We start from the raw sequence: 17,645 nt of genomic DNA, 5'->3' as shown, positions 1-17,645 counted from the left end.
GAGTTGCCTGGTAAGACACTCAGAGGGCCGCACCGAGCCCCTGTGCAAACGGCAAGAGGTGGGCATCTGCATGGTGCCACTGAAATGGGATGGAGATGGAGGCGGAGACGTGCGAAGCCCATGGGTCAAACCCTCGGTGTGTCCCGTTCCTGAGCCTGTGCCGAGACCCTGGGGACCATGTCTCTCCAGGCCATCTCCGCTTTCTCTCCTTCCCATCTCCAATTTGTTGAAGCCAGTTCATAGTTTTCAAGCTTTACAGCTTGATTTGTTTATTTTAGCTGTTATTTCACTGCTCTCTTCAGCCTATAAATTTCAAGGTCATCCCATGCTCACCCTTGGATGAATAAACAAGCGTGGCGGGGCCATGTGCGGGGAATAAACTCATCACGGTGCTGGGACCGCCCCAGCCCTCGCTCTGCACAGTGCCCAGCACCAGAGGGGAAGGGGACCTCCGAATTGGGACCAGGGTGCTCCGATTAGGCACCCAGGGGAGACCAGGCGAGGGGCAACAAATACAAGGTGCTCTCTGAATAATCACAAGGCTGTGGAGGAATGGGGCTCCTGGCCGGGTGCAACACCCCAAAGGCCGCTGAGACACGTGGTCGGGGACAAGGGCACCCGGCACTCGCTCCCAAGACCTTCATGCCATGCTGAGCTGCAGCACTGCTCTTTTAGGGCTGCCAAGCTGGGGAGACCCCATATTCGCCGCATGCTCTGCAGCCCTGGCCCCACTCCCCCAGCACTCTGGGCTCTGATTTTGCTCAAAATAAGCCAATCTTTTTTAAATTATTTTTTAAAAAAGGTCAGTTTTTTTCTGGGCAAGCCTCATCCAGGCGGCAGGGCAGCCAGTGCTGGCTGCCAGCACCACACCGCCTCGGCTCCCGGTGCCTGCGATGAGCTCCTCTCCTGCCACTTCGCCCCCCACGCCGGCGCTGCCAGGCCAGTAACGTGTCGCCCCAGGGATGAGACTGGTCCTGGCGCTCACCGGGAGGTGACCGACCCAGCAGTGCTGGCCCAGCTCCATGTCACTGTCGCCGCTAGTGGCATGGGACAGATCTCAGCAGCTGCGGTTGGGCTCAGCAGCACTCTCTCTCCTCCTCGGCAGCAATTCTTGCGGGACACATAGCTAAACAGCCTGATTTTCCAGAGACCAGCAAGCTTGGTCAGCAAGAGGGGTCCCGCCAGCCCTGGCAGCCCCGGCAGAGCAGCCACCCCAGCAGCTGCCCTGTGCACTCGTGGCGCTTGCAGAGATGTATTTAAGCACCCTTAAGGTCCCTTTAAGCACACTTAAGATCCTCAGGCTTCCTAAAGCCCTCCGGGATCCTGACACTTAGGAAGCCAGAGTCAGCATTAAATTCATCAATACGCAAATTGCGTAATTTATTACGTCCCTCCCAGCAGATCTTGTGCCTGACAGAGGGCTGGCTGCTTTGCTCTGGAAGGCACCGGCTGAACAACCCTCAGCACCTCGTATCCACCCACCGCCAACCCAGGCCCTCCCAAACCCAACCACCACTCCCTAAACATGGGTGATGGCGTTGGAAGGGATGGGAAAAGGATTTGAGCAGGAAGGGGTTGATACACAGACAGGTAAACCTCGGCAGTGTGGAAACGTCCTCTCCCAGGCATGAAGGTGACCAGGCGGTGACCAGGACACTGCATTCCCCAAACTCCTTCTGCCACAGAGATGGGGACCAGTTTCATTGCCAGACGAGCCAACACGCTAATACGTGACCCACCCAAACGCAATTCCTTGCACACGCAGTGGTTGTGCTAAGGCAACGGCTACCAGATTTCCCTGATGGGCTCCACCGAACCAGGGCCATGGCAGCAACACGGCACTGGCCTGGCACAGCCCTCGCACCTATGGCTGAGCCAGCGACTGGGGCACGCAGCGCAGGGGTGGCTCAGTGCAATGCTTACGGGCAGGCGTCTCCTCTCTGCGCTGCAGGTCTGCAGCGGGTGACTGGGCATGGCCTCCCTCACGTGTGCCCATCTGGTGTGATATCCCACCGAACCACAGTACTGGCAGCTCTAGCAGCAGTCCCCTCGCAGCACACGCGGTGTGGAACCACAGACAATTAGCTGCCTTCTTCAGCTTTGACAAGTTACGGCTGCAACTCCTTATCCTGGACTTGTCTTTGCTAGTGCGAACCACAGGAGGACCCGAGAAAGGCTGCCCCTACGTCTCACACCAACCCCGCACCCCTTTCCTCTCGCTGCGGGGACACCCCAGCCACCCTCCGTCCCCTTCTGGGAGATGCTGCGGACAGCTCGGTGCTTTTACAAGCGCAGGGAAGAGCACCCACGCCCTGCCGGCGCTGGGTGGGCGGGCAAGCATCGGCTGATGCGGTGACGGGGCGGCTCACGCGGCATCTCGGCTGCCTCGTCCTGCTCATCGCAAGTCACGCTGCAGCAGCGGGGCTGCGGTAACCGCCTGCGAGCGAGCAGCCCTCGGCCGGTGGGAAATGCAAGGGAGCAAAGATACACCAGGGAAGGGTACAGAGTCCCCGCTGGGAGCACGACGGTGCCGAAACCTCCGAGCTGGCTGCGGACTAACCCCACGGGTGCTCCCAGGGCTCCTGGGCTGGGCAGTGCCAGGCGTCGGTGTCGGCTGCTACTTTCCTATGCCAGCAGGCTCTGCTATCACCCGCACTTCGCCGCCGCACCGGATAAGAGGAGTGGCCCAGGAGCTGTGGGATGCCTGTTTAATGTTTAATATTCCTGGAAGCTGGTAACTGTTTGACAAGCGAGATAGGCGCTGACTCAGCGCGGAGCCAGGCATGAAAAAGTCGTTCCCAAGACGACTTGCTCCTTTGCTGCTGGGAAGTCAGTACAAGCCGCTGCTGTCCTGTTTTCAGTTGGGATAATGTTAAACTTGAGGAGTGCAGCCCCGCTGGCCTCACTCTCCCTTGCTGGGAGGTTTTCTCCCATCTGGGAAGGAGGAGAGGGTGGGGAGGGGTGGTGCTGGACTCTGTCCACCACTGGAGCGGAGCACGGCAGCCAAGGGGCCTCAGCCCTGCCACGGGGCCAGGGCCAGCAGCATCCGCACCACCCCTCAGCATCGTCAGCGCTGCTTCCAGCTGCTTGGCAGCGAGAGGGGCTGCTCCACCGGGGCAGCAGGGCAGCACGGAGAATGCTCCTGCACAAACAGCACTCACCCACTGGCTCCTGCATCCATCACAGGGAAAGCACGGAGGCCGTTAGGGGTGGTGGAGATGCATGACGGCTCCCTACTGCCTCGTCCCGCTGCTCTGCTCGGTTGGTTTTTTAAATAGTCCTGTCCACAGCGCTGCATACAGCCCGCCTGGCCTGGCAGCACCCATCTTGCTGCCAAACTGCCCCCTGCAAGCCCATGGGAGGCATGTGGGATGTGGGATGCAGGACACTGGATGCAGGATGCTGGATGTGGGACGCCAGCCTCTCACCTGAGCCCAGCTCCAAGGCGCGGAGCAGGGAGGGACTGCCATCCCTACATGTGATGGCAGGGTGGACTCAGAGGTCCCTCCTGACCCAGGAGCCAGCTTGGAGGGAAGCAGGAGCCCTTACAGAAACCAGCGCTACAAAGACGCACGTATTCATACATATTCTTTAAAAACTAGGAAACCTTGTCCCATTTGTGAGGCTCTTGGGTAGGGAGGGCTCTGTGGGAAGAGCTGGCAGGGGAGCAGGATGTTTCTCCTCCGAAAAGCCGGGTGTTTCCTCTCCCTGTCCCAAGAGCCACCTAGGAAGGGTCAGAGGCACCCTCGGACCATTCTCCTCCCTTTACGGTCAGGATGGATAATTCACCCCGACAGATCCAAGCAGCACCTCCGCTGAGGGAGCAGCTCGCCCCCTCTCTGCACTGGGAACACGTCCCTGACGTGACTTCTCTCCTGCTGGTGCCGACTTGGACAGAAACCGCTCCCAACCCTGGATGCAGGCAAACCAGCCTGCCCCTCTGCACAACTCTGCTGTCCCCAAGGGCATGTCCCGCTCCATTGCATCACCCAGATGGGCTGCAGCCAGCAGACGCAGTGGCCCTGCACCCAACACCTGCCTGCGGCCATTGCCCAGTAGCACCTGTACGTTGGGACATCGCACTGCCCGTTGTGTCATGGCCCCTCTGCAAGCGATGGCCAAAGGGTCACAGCCACATGGGGACACAGTCGGGCACGTCTCTTCGCCTGGGGGAGCACCTGAGCAGTGATATTCCCAAGAAGGAACTCGTGAAAGCGCACGTGGGCACTGCGGCATGCAACGGAGATGCTCGTCTAGCCCTTGGGCCATGCACTTGCCCACCTCTCTCCCCACTCCTACCTGCTCTTGTCCACAGCATCCTGCTCATCCATCTCGTCGGCGCTGCAGGTCGCGCTGGAGTCACTGTCGGGATTCACCCCGGGCCCTTTACTGCCTTTATGGCTCTCCTTCTTCTCAGCCTTGGGCGTCCCCTCCGTCCCTGCTGCCCCTCCGCCGCTGACGCCGCTTTCCGCTTTCTTGTCATTCCCCTTGTCCTTCTCCTGGCTGTCTTCACTCTCCTCCTTCTTCACCTCGCTCTTGCAGGGCTCTTCGCTCACCTTCTCCTCTGGCTCCTCCGTTTTCACCACGTCCACCACCAGGTCCTCCTGCACCTTCTCCTCACTGCTGGGTGGCTCGGGAGCTGCGGCCGGCGGAGGGCTGGTGGCAGGAGCGGGGTTGGCGGGGGGAGCGGGGGGAGCGTCGGGTGGTGTTGGAGCCTCTTCCAACTTGACTGCCGGTTCTGCGCCGGAGTCACCTCCGGGCCCGGGTGGTGCCTTGGCCCCGTTTTCGCCTCCTTCTTTGGCTTCGGGCCTCGGCGAGGGAATGCTCTCTGTGTCGGAGCTGTTATTTACTGCAGCTGAGAAAAGGGAAGAAATAAAAATAAGGATCAGCCTGAGATTCTCGCTTCCCATATCGCTGCCTCCACCCCCTCCCATGGGAGGAGAACGCCCTCGTTCCTCTGAGAGGGAGACAATCCCGGGGCTGGGAAAGCTGTGCCGGGATCCCCGGATCCAGAGCCTACTAAGCAAAGGGATGCTCTGGAGGCCTCTTTGCTTGCCCAGCATGACGAATGTTGTTAACCCCCACCCAAACACAAAAGCACATGCCCAAAAGCCTGGAGACCAAGCGACTGGGTTTTAAGGGAAAACCCTGGCTGCTGGCTGGATCTGCGGGACAGGACCTGTTCCCTCCTCGCGCTCTCACCCATGGCTGTGGATCAGCTCTGCTCCCCCGGGGCCAGGCACCTCGCTGGCACCCTGCTCGCTGACTTACGTCGTCCGTGTCCCTGGGTCTGCCACCCCCGGGGCAGCTGGGGACTATCCCGAAACACCATACCTATTTGTTGTTATTTAAGCCGCCGGTGGCAAAAGGAAGGAGGCCAGGGTCGGCGAAAGCAAAGCGCTGGCAGTGCTGCAGGACAGGTTAATTATTACATGGAAAGGATCATTCTCAAATCTGCCACCAACAGCTTGAAGTGAGCTGGATGCACAAGCTTCCATGCACCGCTGCAGCTGAAGGTGCTGCCGAGAGATTGTTTCTACAGCTGGGGAGAGGATCGTTCCCTCCAAGCCTTCGCCGGACAAACACATCCAGGGCCAGGAGCACCAGGAGACTTCCACGGTACCATCTCAGCACATCCCCGCCAGGCACGGCTCTCAGGCTCGTGCCAGAAGGCTTCCTCCCGCACATTCCTTTACTTGTCTTTCTCCACAGCAGCACAGCCAGCTTTCAAACGCCAGCAAGATAAGTGACACAGGGGGACTGTGTCCCAAGAGCCGTACGTCTGAGCACATCCATCCTTCCTCGGCAGGAAAATGTGCCATGCTCAGCAGGAACCTCAGCCTTCTCCAACCTGTACTCACTTGCAATCCAGCAACGAGGTGTCCCGTCCCCCACCCAGGGACGAGTTTTACAGAGTGTTTGGCCAAACTGTCCCCAGCTGCCACTCGATGCTACTCTGAATGCCACACCGAGACATCCAACGGTGGCTCATCGCAGGCTCAACCAAGCTCCAGGCTCCAGCGCACTCCCTCCAGATGCTGAATCCGTGGTCTACACCATAACCCCCATGCCAAGTCCTCCCCGCCTTCCCTGGCCGGCCACGTGGCCCCCTGACCCCAGCTATCACCTGAGCATCCCCAAATGTCACCCCGGAGCCAGTGGCCATCTCATGTATAACAGCTCCATGGCACTTCTGCACCCATGACATTTCATGCCCCTGGCTTACGCCTTTCTTCAGCTCCATAGCCCACTCCAGCAGCAGAACAAGAGACGAGGCTTGGAGCGTAAGGCTCAGGAGCATGTCAAGAGATCCGTCTCTAATCTCAAAAATACATTGTTTCCTCTCAGGCACTCTTACAAAGAGCAATAACTACCTTTTACTTTGTGTTTCTGAGTCACGTATCACCTCGCACAAAGATTTACCTGGAATCTGCCTCGTAATGAGTCACTCGCAACGATGATTTGAAAAGATTTCCCATTTTGAGTCCCATTAGCCTGGGTGCTCAGGCCAGGAACCAGCATGGTGCCAGCAGTGCTGGTTAAGTTATTAAATTACTTTGACAAAAGTCAAATGGGGCTATTGTTGGAAAATTATGCACATTTTCTCCAAACTCGCTGCTGCGCTTTCTAAGCGATAAATAGCTGAAAATTGTCACTTTCAAGTTGTTTCCTTTCTTTGGTATGGCTGGGAGGGAGGAAAATGCTGCCTTAAAAGGGAAAGGAGGAGGAAAAGACCCACCAAGGTACACCAGCCTCGCCGGTGGGAGACCACGGCTTCTCCTGCCTCACTGGCAGTGCGGGCTCCACTGCCCGGGGCAGCAGCGGCAGCAGTGCCCTGACGGGACGGGGATGGGCACACGCAGACCTTAGCAGGTCATCCCTCCTTGAGCCCATGCTAAGCTCCTCCAGAGCCCACGGTGGCAGCTATCTGACCCTGCTGAGCACGCAGGGCCCCCCCTTCGGGTGAAAACACCATGAAATGTGGTTTACAAGAGCACATAAGCATGCCAGGCCCCGGTGGGGGGGTGCTCTGGTGAGTGTGTGCTGATGGAAACTGGAAACCGAAGGGCTTGCTCTCCTCCAGAGCGAGGAGAAGCTGCTGGGACCACCCCAAGATCTGGGTAAGCCCTTTATGCGCAGCCTCGATGCGGGGGCCGAGGAGCCCCTGGGCCATGGAGGCTGCTTACAGCCCCCCTGTGCCCCCCGGGACCCCTGCGGGCACCCGGCAGACACGGTGGAGGCCAGCCGGTAACACAGCTCCCGCATTGCATGACCTTCCCAAAATAAACATCCTCCAGACAGACACAGGAGGAGGGCAGTGATCCAGGGCACTCCTTGCAAGCATGAAATCCAGAGGCATCCAAAATGCCATGAATGTCTCGTGCTGCGGGATGCCGTCACCTCGGATTGGCTTTGGGGTGACAAACGTGACCCCCTGCCAGCGCTGACATTTGCAGTCCCGGGGATGCCGTTCACGGAGCCTCTGCCGCAGCCGAGCAGCAAAGCTGGGAGAGCTGAGCACGTTCCCCCTGCCGCAGCCCCCACCCGCCTCACCTTCCGCCTCCTCGGCCATCTCCTCCTCGTTGCCGCTTGTCCCCGACACCTCCATCTCCTCGTCCTCAGCCGCAGGAGGGAAAGCGGCTTCTTCGTTTTGAACAGCGGTGCCTTTTTTCTTCTTCCTCTTGGCGTTCCTTTCTTTCTCCTGGGGAAGAGGCAGAGGATGGTGAGAAGGAAAGACCAGAGGGATGGGGAGCAGACAGCACCGGTCCTGCCTGAAGGGCCAAGAGGGATGCTAACACCATCACGGTCCCCCTAGGTAAACCCTCTGAAAATCAGTCCTCGGGACCAGACTCGCCTGCTGAAAGCCCGGCAGCATGGTCTCACCTGGCCAAAAAACTTTGACTGCCATGCAGTGGCCAGCCCGGCTCCACGCAGAGCTCCAGCCCCAGGTGACAGCGAGCCTCCGAGGGAGGGATGGTACGGACGCATGGACAAGGGACATGCATACAGAAGTCACCAGTGCAGGGCTGGCAAGAGCCCAGTGGTCCCACGTCCGCTCATTACGCATCTGCGACATGTTCGTCCTGTGCATTTCCAGGCACTACCTCCAGCTACACAAACATGTGCGGCTGTGGCTTGACGCTCATCTGCAGATAACGAAGCTGACGCCCCAGATATGGCCCAGCCAACATTTTCGCGCACCAGCTTTCGTGTCCCCTACGGCAGGTGCTGCCAAAGGACTTTGACTCCCGTGTCAGGGAGGCTGTCGCCGGTGGGTGGTGGGGCCGCTCCGTGCAGCACGGCATCCCAAAGGTGAGCTGCCTGGGGCCCCGTCCTGCCCCGAGACAGCCCCATCCCCACTCACCGGGGCACGTGCTGCAGACGCGAGGGCAGGGACAGCTGCTCCCTCCCACCGCCCTTAAGGAAAAGTCTCAGCTTTGCTATTGTTTCCTGCTCTTGTTGCTTGAGTAAATATTACCAGTAGGAACAGGCCCATCATCTCCGGCTCTCCCTGCAAACCCCACATGAATGACGTGTGTAGGACGTTTATTTACATGGATGAAAAGATAAAGCCGTGGTGGAAACGTTAACTTTGCTGCTGAATCTCTGTGCTGGGAAGAGCTGGTTCCCCCTTCCCCCCCGCCAACTTTTCAATCCTTTAAAAAACTTCCAGATAAAACAAACAAATACAACTGCTTTTTGCTTGGAAACGCTGCTTGCTCAAAATCTATTTTTATCAAACTGGGCAGGAGAGAGGGAAAAAAGGCACTTGAGAAAGGGCTCTGTGAAGGCGCAGAGAGGCGGCGGGAGGAAGGGAGGGCTCCACGGTGCCCTCGCCCCGTCTCGGCGGCAGCGGCGATGCCCCGGCACTGCCAGCATTCGCGCCTCTGCCACGGCAGCGATTCAGCAACCGCATGTTTCTGTCTGAAGCAGCAGTTCCCCATCACGCTAATGCGGTAACAAAGCGCCGATGTTACTATGGCAAAGACTTCTCTGCCTCTTACTCACGGGTCCGTGACTCAGCCGCGGGCAGGAGCAGGCTCCTCACTGGGGAATTAGCCGGGAAGCAGCCTCTGCCTCACCACCCTACTTGGCCAGAGCCCAGGGGCAGCTGCCGGCAGAGTGGAGCAGCGAGCTGCCCCGGGGGCACCATGGGTCCCTCTCCCGGTAGACCCCACGGCTGGTATTTAGGGAAGATGATGTGAAATCTAGCCAGTGGATCGTGGCTACGTCTAGCAATACGTTCAGGCCATCACTTCGCCTCTTGTAACGCCAACAGCTCTGGCTCCCTCTTCCAGTCTTGCTCCCGGCACCCTGCCCAGGAAAGGGGTACCTTTCTGCTCTGCCTCTGTAGGCAGCCACAGGGTCACCACGTCTGACATGGGATCCTAACCACGACTGCGGCGGACATGGAAGAGTCTCTGTGAGCCATGCCTGGGATCAGGTGTCTCCCATCGTTACAACATCCTCTTAATCCGAGCGATTACCAGCGAGGCCAGGAGAAGGTGCCAGGACCATTTGCTATGGGCACTGTGATGCTCACTTTGTGCTATCCCAGCCCATGGGGTCTCTGCTCTCTACCTGCCACCAGGTATTTTTGCAGGAACATTCAGGACTTGGTGCCACTTGAACAGTCTGCCTCGCCAAGACCACTGAGGAGACACGCTGTGCACAGCGAGGACACCGAACCCTGCACGAGGTGTCACTCCACGCCTGCTCCTCCACGCTGTCCTCCCGGGCACCTGGTCCCCAGCCAGCCCCATCATGCTGACCCCCAGCCTGGGCAGCTCTTCTCCCACCTCCCCTCCTGCCATCCCGGGTGCTGCCTCCCAGCACTCAGGTTCACCTGTACCATCTGTCCCGGAGAAGGAGATGGAGATGCCACCAGCCCTCGGGCGCAACATCTCTCTGGCCTTCTGCCTCGCAGGCAGAGCAGCCGTCCCGACAAATTTGGCCTCTCCTTGCACTCACCACCTGACGTGGCAGCAGCAGCCAGCACAGCTTCCAAACCCCGCTACCAAGATGGGCACCTCACATCAGCATCAGCCTGTCCTAGGAGCAGGAGCAGGCAGTCCCAGAGTGGTGTGATGTAACGACGTGTATTTGAGACCGCACCAGGACTAGGTCTAACCCCAGAGTGACTCCCATGCTCTGCTGCGGGAGCAGCCAGCAGCGATGGGAAGGGACAGAGGGATGATCCCACAGGCAGGACCTCTCTGCCCACCATGGTGAGGAGGGTCTCAGTTCACCACCCTGAGACCAAGGCTCTGCACCAAGGCAAGGTAAGACTTGTTCACCCTCCAGAAGAAGAGGCCACCAGGCTGTCCTCCTGAAGCAGCTTTGCTGCGCGAAGCCGACAGCACCCCAAAAAGCAAGGAATTAAAGAGATGTAGCTCGGAGGGGGCCAAAAGATCGGTCCTCCAAGCAGGACCAGCACCAGCCCAGGAGATAACTTGCCTATCTTCACTGCACAAGCCAAAACAAGCCCCAGCAGTCACTAGACCGAAGTGACAATCGCACCGCAACGAGGTCTGGGTGAAGACAGCACCTAATCTCTAACCGCTAACAAAAAGAGCAGCTCTGAGGACACCCTGTATCCCAATGCCCTGCTTTCCTTAAACGCTGAGATTAGAGAGCGCAGTGCGCAGAAGGTCAAGGCTAAGTGACGCTGATGCCTGGGACCCATCCGAGCCGCTTGGCAGCGAAACCAAGCCAAAACACACAGCGGGGCAGATAAAGCGAAGCCTCAAGGTGGCCTGACCCTGCCCCAGCAGTAAGAGGCCGCCGGCCCCACGGTGCAGCCGGCTGGCAGGGACACCCCGATCCCCGGGGGTGCTTGCAGAGGGAGAAGGGTGAGGATCTGCGGCATCCAGCCCCGTTGAGCCAGGACCGCAGTGGGATTCCCCTCCTCGAACGGGCTGGAGAAGGGTCTCGTGAGCGCTGAGCAGCTGGGGGAGAAGGGAAATGGGGCTCTGCGTGCTGACACAGCCCATGCGCAGCTCCCCGGTCTCTCTGTGCTCTTTCCCCGGGGGAGAATCTCTCCAGAAAAAGGACGGGTCTTAAAATTAAAACCTCAAACACGGCATGTGGAAGCGTATGGACCACGCAGGCTCTGGAGAGGCGGAAAAGGAGCGTCACTGTGCCAGACACCTTCACCCACTGCAACCCAGACCCTTCTCCTGCCTCATACTCTGAATGCTCAGAGGGAGGGTCCCCCCGTCCCCAGAGCTCCTTGGGCTCTGGCCAGCCAGGGTTCAGCACACAAGGGGCTGCCAAAACGCCCGGCTCCATCCCACCCAGCACTGTCCCACCATGGGGAACGGGGACATCCTTCTCCGCACTGCACTCTGCCACGTTTTGGGGACAGAGGGACCTTGCCAGGCTCTGCTTTGCATCCCACACCGGTCACTGCTGCCTGTCCATCCCTGCAGCTCCTCCGAATCGCCTGCACGCTGCTGAAACCTGGTGTCCCACCTACCTGGAAGCGGAGGCTACAATATTAATGAGCCCCGTTTGGGAAATGAGTAAGATTCGCTAATTAAGTTTACTCTCGTTAAGCAAGAGGAAGAAAAGCAGAGCCACCGTGTTTCCCCGCACATGATCAGCAATAGCTGTTGGCGGGGTCAAGGAATAATCTGGGGATGTCATCGCAAAACTAGGCGATGCCACGCTGCCTCGCCACGTGCTTCCTCCGCAGAGGTCACGGCTGACTACTGGGTATAGGATGAGATTAGGAGGCTCCATTTGCTCGTGAATATATTTAGGAGTCAGGAAGGAAGGTCTATGGCAATTTAATCTCAGTTGTTCTTTTATTTTATTCAGCTTTCTGGCATCTGCTGTTGCCACAAAACAATAGAGCACAATAAATAACAGCTGAACGTTCATTGTTCTTCTCCACAACCGAATCCCATAGCCTCCAATGCTCAAAAAATAAAATGATGATGCTGATAGAAACTGCAAGTGAGAGTGAGCAATTAGACTGGAGAAGTCTAGCGGCTGCCTTGGAGGGACGGATGCAGGGAAAAATGTGGTTCTGCAGAAAAACACTTCCGTGATATAATTTCTGAAACATTAGGAAGCAGAGTAAATTAATACACACTGGCTCCACTGCCAGCTAAACTGTATGATCTTATTTCAGATTCTCCCCAGTAATGAACAATGATATCTTTATAATGTAACATTTTATGTTCAGAGGGCTTGATGCACATTTCATTCCAGTCTTTATATTGTTTTTGGGGTCTTTTATATAGTTTGTTTGCTTTGTTTCTAAAAACAATTTGGTGAAACATGGGAACACAGGAGTGTCTCTGTGCATAGAGAATTAATAAAAAAGAAACGCCGATGTCTTCTCTTTCTCTCATTCCTATAGACTGACTAGGATATTAAATTCCTGGGTGAGTCATTGAATGTTTTCCTGCCTTTCTTTTTACTCTTGCTGTAATAGCTTGCTTGGAGAGATTCCTGCATTGAACATTGTCCTTTGCATTTTCAAAGCACCCCTTGGGGGTTTAGCCATGTGAATTCTATTAGCTAGAAACTGGGAACCCCAGGATAGTCTACAAATGAAATAATTATAGTCCTTAGTGGCTCTTAGCAGTCCATCCTATCTCCAGAAGGCCTAACAAGCCCCACTTCATTCACGCCCTGCACCGCGTGTCAGAAAAGGAGCGGCATTAGCCCCTTCTGGTGGGGAAACTGAGGCTCGGAGAGATGTGTGCATCTGCTCGCAGCCCCAAAGACAACTGACATCTGTGTTGGGACCAGTCTTTCCTCAGGTTGTCCTAAACACCTGTATTTCTTTGGGGCAAACTGACAGTTTACCAGGTAACTGTGGTACCTACAAGGCACAGAGCTGCGGTGCCCCGTGGGGCTCTCCATTCCCCGGGATGGAGCAGCCCAACCTCGCCGGCATCGAAGGATTTGCGCAGCCAGGACTGAGCCCTCGTCCTGGCCAACACACCACAACCCCGCTCCTCCTTCTGCTCCTTCTTATCTCCCCGCATACAAGCCATGCTCCAGACTCCCAGGCATCTCCCACCAGCAGCTCCCCCTCTTCCAGACCTCCCGGGGCCAGACACGCGGACAACCCTTCCCTGCACCGCTTCCCGCTCCCCAGTCCCCAGAGCTTTCACTCCAAGATGATGAAGACCCCCCCTTGGCTGTGGGAAGCACACAAGCACTTGCTGGGAAGTATCTATGGGTGCGGGCTGAGTCGGGGCTCTCACCATTTTCAGTTTGTGCTGCTGTAGGATCTCGTCCAGGTTCTGCCTCTTCTTGTAGTTGAAGTAGAAGTTTTTGCACTGCGACACGGTCTTGGAGCCCACCATCCTGGCAATGGCCGACCAGTTCCGCCCATGCTCAAGGAGACCTGTGGTCACAGGAGGGAAAAAGGAGAAGGGTTTAACACCAGATACACTCGCACAAGGGCAGCATTATCTATGCAGGATGGGAAACATCCGTCGTGCAAGCCAAACTCCACAGGAACAATATGGTCACTAGCACCCGTCTGCAAGGCTTCCTAGGCCAGGGGATGACCTACGAAAGCCTGTTTTTCTTTCCAAGGGGAAAAAAGGCACTGTGCTGACCGCCTCCAGAACAAAACACGCCCCACAGCCACGTCTCAGCCAGCCACCGGGCAGTCAGGAGGGTGAGCGGTGCTCCCTTCTCTTTGGGGCATTGGGACAGTTGCAGGAGGTGTTGCCATGCCCAGGAGAACGTGGGGCAGCAGGTCTCAGTCCCTGTCACAAAGCAAAGGCTCTTCCCACCCTCCTGTGCCCCAGTGATGACTTCAACCAGGGTGACAAGGCAGTTCAGGGGGTTGGAGCACAGCGTCCTGTTATGGATGGGGAGGACCAGCCCAGGCAGGGAAGTGGCAGCGAAGCCCAGGTGATGTCCCGGGCTGGGAAGAGGCGTGCCAGTGGATTAGTGCTGATCGCAGGCTCAAGAGCAACAGCAGCTTCCCAGGTCAGGCATCATGCCAAGGGCTGGCAATCCTGGCCAGACGGTGCCACCCAAGCACAGGGCTCCTGCCAGAGCTGGGGCAACCCAGCAGGGTGGAGGAGGAGGAAGGAGCGAGTCAGCACCCCGCATCCTTGTGATCTCTGCAGGGGTGTCTGGGCACGCCTGGTCCCGCAGCTGGAGGTGGGAGTCACAACCGCAGCCCAGCGGTGCAGCGACACCCTGATCCGTCCATCCCAGGCTCGTGGAGGTGACCGAGGGGAGAACCATCCAGGCTTTCCGGGAAATAAAGCCTCACTGCCTGCAAGCCTTCCCGCTGTGTGCCTGGTCCTTCCCGTGGTGCCTGGTGGGGCCGGAGCTGCCACCAGGCTGTGGGATGCTGCCAGCTGAGCTGGGTCGTGCCGGTCCAGCTGGCTCGTGGCTGCCCACGTGATGCCACCATCAAGCCAACAGCTCCCCAGGTCCTCCCCTGCACCTTGTGTAGGGTGCAGGGTGGAGAGACTGAGCCCAGGGGCACAGTACTGCCACAAAGGTGACTTCAAGATGAAAACCAGCAGGGAATGAACCTGCTAAGAGCATCTTCCTCTTTTGTTAGGGGTTTTTCTGCCCAGAAGCCACCAACCACAGAGTCTGGGAAGAGGCACTGTCTGGGCTTCTCCGTCCTCTGTCCCCAGAACCCTCCCTGGCTGCTTGGAAGCTGTGGGGCTTGGGACATCAGTGAGTCCCACATTACAGCTCTCTGCTTGTGCCTGGGAGCCACGGCAGCTGTGCCCAGCCCTGATGCCAGCCTTCAGCCATGCTGTTACCACGTGTCACCTCTGAGCTCCAGCCTGGCCCACCTAAGTGCCAGCCCAACCTCTGCTTCAGCCCAACAACAAACCCCCCCTGGGATGGACTGATCTCAGCGCAGCCACAAGCAATCAGGGCTCGACGGACGCACCTCTGGCCAGGATCCCTGTGCCCGTGCAAGGGGAGGGCATGGCATGCAGGCCACGGGTACATCTGCACAGAATAGAAGGCACCACGCATCCCAGGAGATACGAACCCCCCTCCCTGCTTCCCAGGTCCTGGAGAAGACTAGCAGTACCTGGCACAGCAGGAGTTAACATCCAGCTGGTGTCTGTATCCTGCCCTGTCCCAGCACCAGGGCTTATCAAATTGCATGTAAGAGGCAGGCATCACACAGCGCTGAGCACCACAAAAGGCCATGGCAAGCCAAGAAACAAGTTTGAGCTTTAACTCTGCAACTCCCAGCCTCGCTCCAGCCGAACCCACGACCTCCGTCACCCCGCTGGCAGGCTGGGACTTCTTAAAAATAATAATAAATAAAAAAAAAAGGACGTCCGGCCACCAACTGCGAGAGATAACGAGCCAGGGTGGGAGTCCTCCCCCAGTCGCTGAAGGTTGCAAGGGAAAACAGGACAGTCCCCTGGGTCACAACCCATCCCCGGTGTCACAACCCATTGCTGCCGTCCAAAGCAAACAACCAGCTCGGCCCCCTTTGCTCATCACCACGCCGGTGGCCCCGCACCAAGTGTGACAGCCGGGGCCAGAACCGTTTGCTGTGCCCCAGGCAAAGCCCTGGTGCTTCGGTGGGCGAGATGTCATGCTGTCTGGCGGAGGGAAGCGGGAGCCAGCACGGCGGAGCCCGGGGCCGGGGTGGTGATGGCTGCCAGTGCAAGCGGCGTGACCTTTGCCAGCCGCGGGCAATGCCAGCTCCCGGCTGCCCTTTCCCCTGCCAGGCTTGCTGTGCCCGTGCCCACCGCAGGGCTGGGGGACGCTGCCGGAGGAGCTTGCAGCTGGCCGGGCAGGTGGCCACGTCCATGCCGGGCTCCCAAGGAGGAAGCTGCCTGCAGCCCCTGCCTGCGAGACCCGGCAGGGAGCCCAGCCGCTCTGCTCTTTACATTAAAACCAGAGCAAAACAGCACACCTGCTTCCCCACACTGTCATTATCTGCACGCTCGGGGAGGGACCAGCCGAGACACCCCGGGAGGTGCCGGTAAGCCCTCGGCTCGCCGGGCACCCCGGCTCGATGAGCTCCACCAGCACAGCAGCCCCCAGCCCCTGCGCCCCACTAGCCTCCGCCCCACGCTCCCCGGCACGCCAGCCCGCCTCGGCACCGCGTGGCCCTTCGTTCTGCAGCGTAACTGAAACTATGACTAACTGAGTTATCAGATCTTAACGAAGGCTGCGCTTGTTTGCATGGGGCGGGGGCTCGGGACGCAGGGTCTGCCCGCAGGCACGAAGCTACACGCAACCCTGAGGTTAACCCCATCCTTTGGACCCCACCGCCGGACTTACGTGCTCTGGGTCCGACTCCGACAGGCAGGGAATGTGCCCGGAGCGTGCAGCTGGCGAGCTGGGAAGGATGCGGGCGTCAGGGCACTTCTTCAAAGCCCCCCCGGGCACGGCAGCCCGCTGCGAAGCGCTGCAAGTGCTCCGCTCACACCCTCCCCACGCATTTTGCTTTCGCTCCCTCGCAGCAGCCGGAGACGGAGAAGAAAGCAAAGCTGGTTCCTTAAATCCTGGGGGCGAGACGATTTCAGAGCCATGGGCGGCAGAGAGCGGTGAGCGAGCGGGCGCCGAGGCTGGAAACCAGGTCACAGGCAGGAGACTCCTGACCCCGATGCCAGAAGTTGGTGGGAACACATGCTCCGGCCCCAGCGCTCTTCACTCCGGCGGGGCCGGCGAGCGAACTGCGTCCTCCGCACTCCTCCCGCTCGCTCGCTCGCCGGAGGTTTCCAGCCGGCTGCAGCCGCGGTTGTTAAGGTGGATGGAAGCGCCTTCAGTATTTTCTCCCCTACCTCACCTCCTCGCTCAGCAGCTCAGGGCTAGAGGGAGGCTGTGCAGTTTCAGGAGATGCCCGACGTTGCCAAGAAATAATAATAATTAAAAAAAAAAAAGGGCAGGAGAAAGGCGAAGGGGAAGGAGCAGCTAACCGTGCGCTGCAGCTCCGCTCCTGCCAGCCCAGGGACAGGGAGCCGGTGCCGTCGGTATGTGGCGGAGCAGCGAGCAAGCTCTAATCTGTTCCTCTGGCTGACCCGGGGCTCGTTGCATCTGAATGTGACCTCTAGACAGAGCATTAATAACGAACGTGGCGCTGACCCAAGCTGACAAGGGGTGCGGCTGCTTGGCACCCGCTCCCGCCCTCCCTCTCTCACTTTCTGTCTCCCTCGCTCTCGTCTGAATGTCAGCGGCAGGGGGAGGGATCCAGGAAAACAAAGCTTGGCTAATAGTTTCCTCCGCTCTCAAGTGAATCAAAGACGCTTTTCTTTGGGGAGGTGCGTGCCAGTGAGACCAGTGTCGCACCGGCGGGATGCCGTGGTACCCTGGCACGCCTCAGCCCCGCGGCCGCTGCCCCGGCGGAGGAGAGATGAGGAGAGGTTTGGCATCGGTCTCACCATGGGCGAACCGGGGCCTCTGCTCCAGTACCGGCAAGCGGAGGCTGGAAGGAAGAGGAGCCCGGAGAGTGCGGTAGCGTGCTCTCGGCGTCTTGTAGCGCAGAGGAAAAACCCGGAGGGGCAGCCCGGCAGGCGAGGGCCGTCGGCTCGCGCCCCGTCAGCTCTCCGCAGCTGCAGGTTTTTACCAGAGCCGTTCCAAGGCTCTCCAGCGTGTCCACCCTGCTCCACCCAGGGCTCGGTGAGGGTGGAGGAAGCCCATAAAAGGGTCCCTTAATGGGAGCTCGC

General features: G+C 58.6%; 1 protein-coding gene across 1 annotated transcript in view; it reads right to left on the bottom strand.

Moving 5' to 3' along the window:
* NCOR2 (nuclear receptor corepressor 2) overlaps positions 1–17,645 on the bottom strand; it is a 180,810-nt gene that overhangs the window by 36,787 nt on the left and 126,378 nt on the right. The window contains exons 17-19 of the mRNA XM_059827785.1: positions 13,227–13,369; positions 7,555–7,702; positions 4,300–4,855 (exon numbers count right to left, since the gene is read on the bottom strand). Coding sequence (XP_059683768.1) covers positions 4,300–4,855; positions 7,555–7,702; positions 13,227–13,369 — 847 coding nt within the window. The remainder of the gene's footprint in view (positions 1–4,299; positions 4,856–7,554; positions 7,703–13,226; positions 13,370–17,645) is intronic.

This window comes from Gavia stellata, chromosome 21 (genome assembly GCF_030936135.1).
Source record: "Gavia stellata isolate bGavSte3 chromosome 21, bGavSte3.hap2, whole genome shotgun sequence".
In the NCBI taxonomy this organism is placed as follows: domain Eukaryota; kingdom Metazoa; phylum Chordata; class Aves; order Gaviiformes; family Gaviidae; genus Gavia; species Gavia stellata.
The sequence above is the reverse complement of the archived record's forward strand: the minus strand, read 5'-3'. Positions and strand labels throughout refer to the sequence as shown.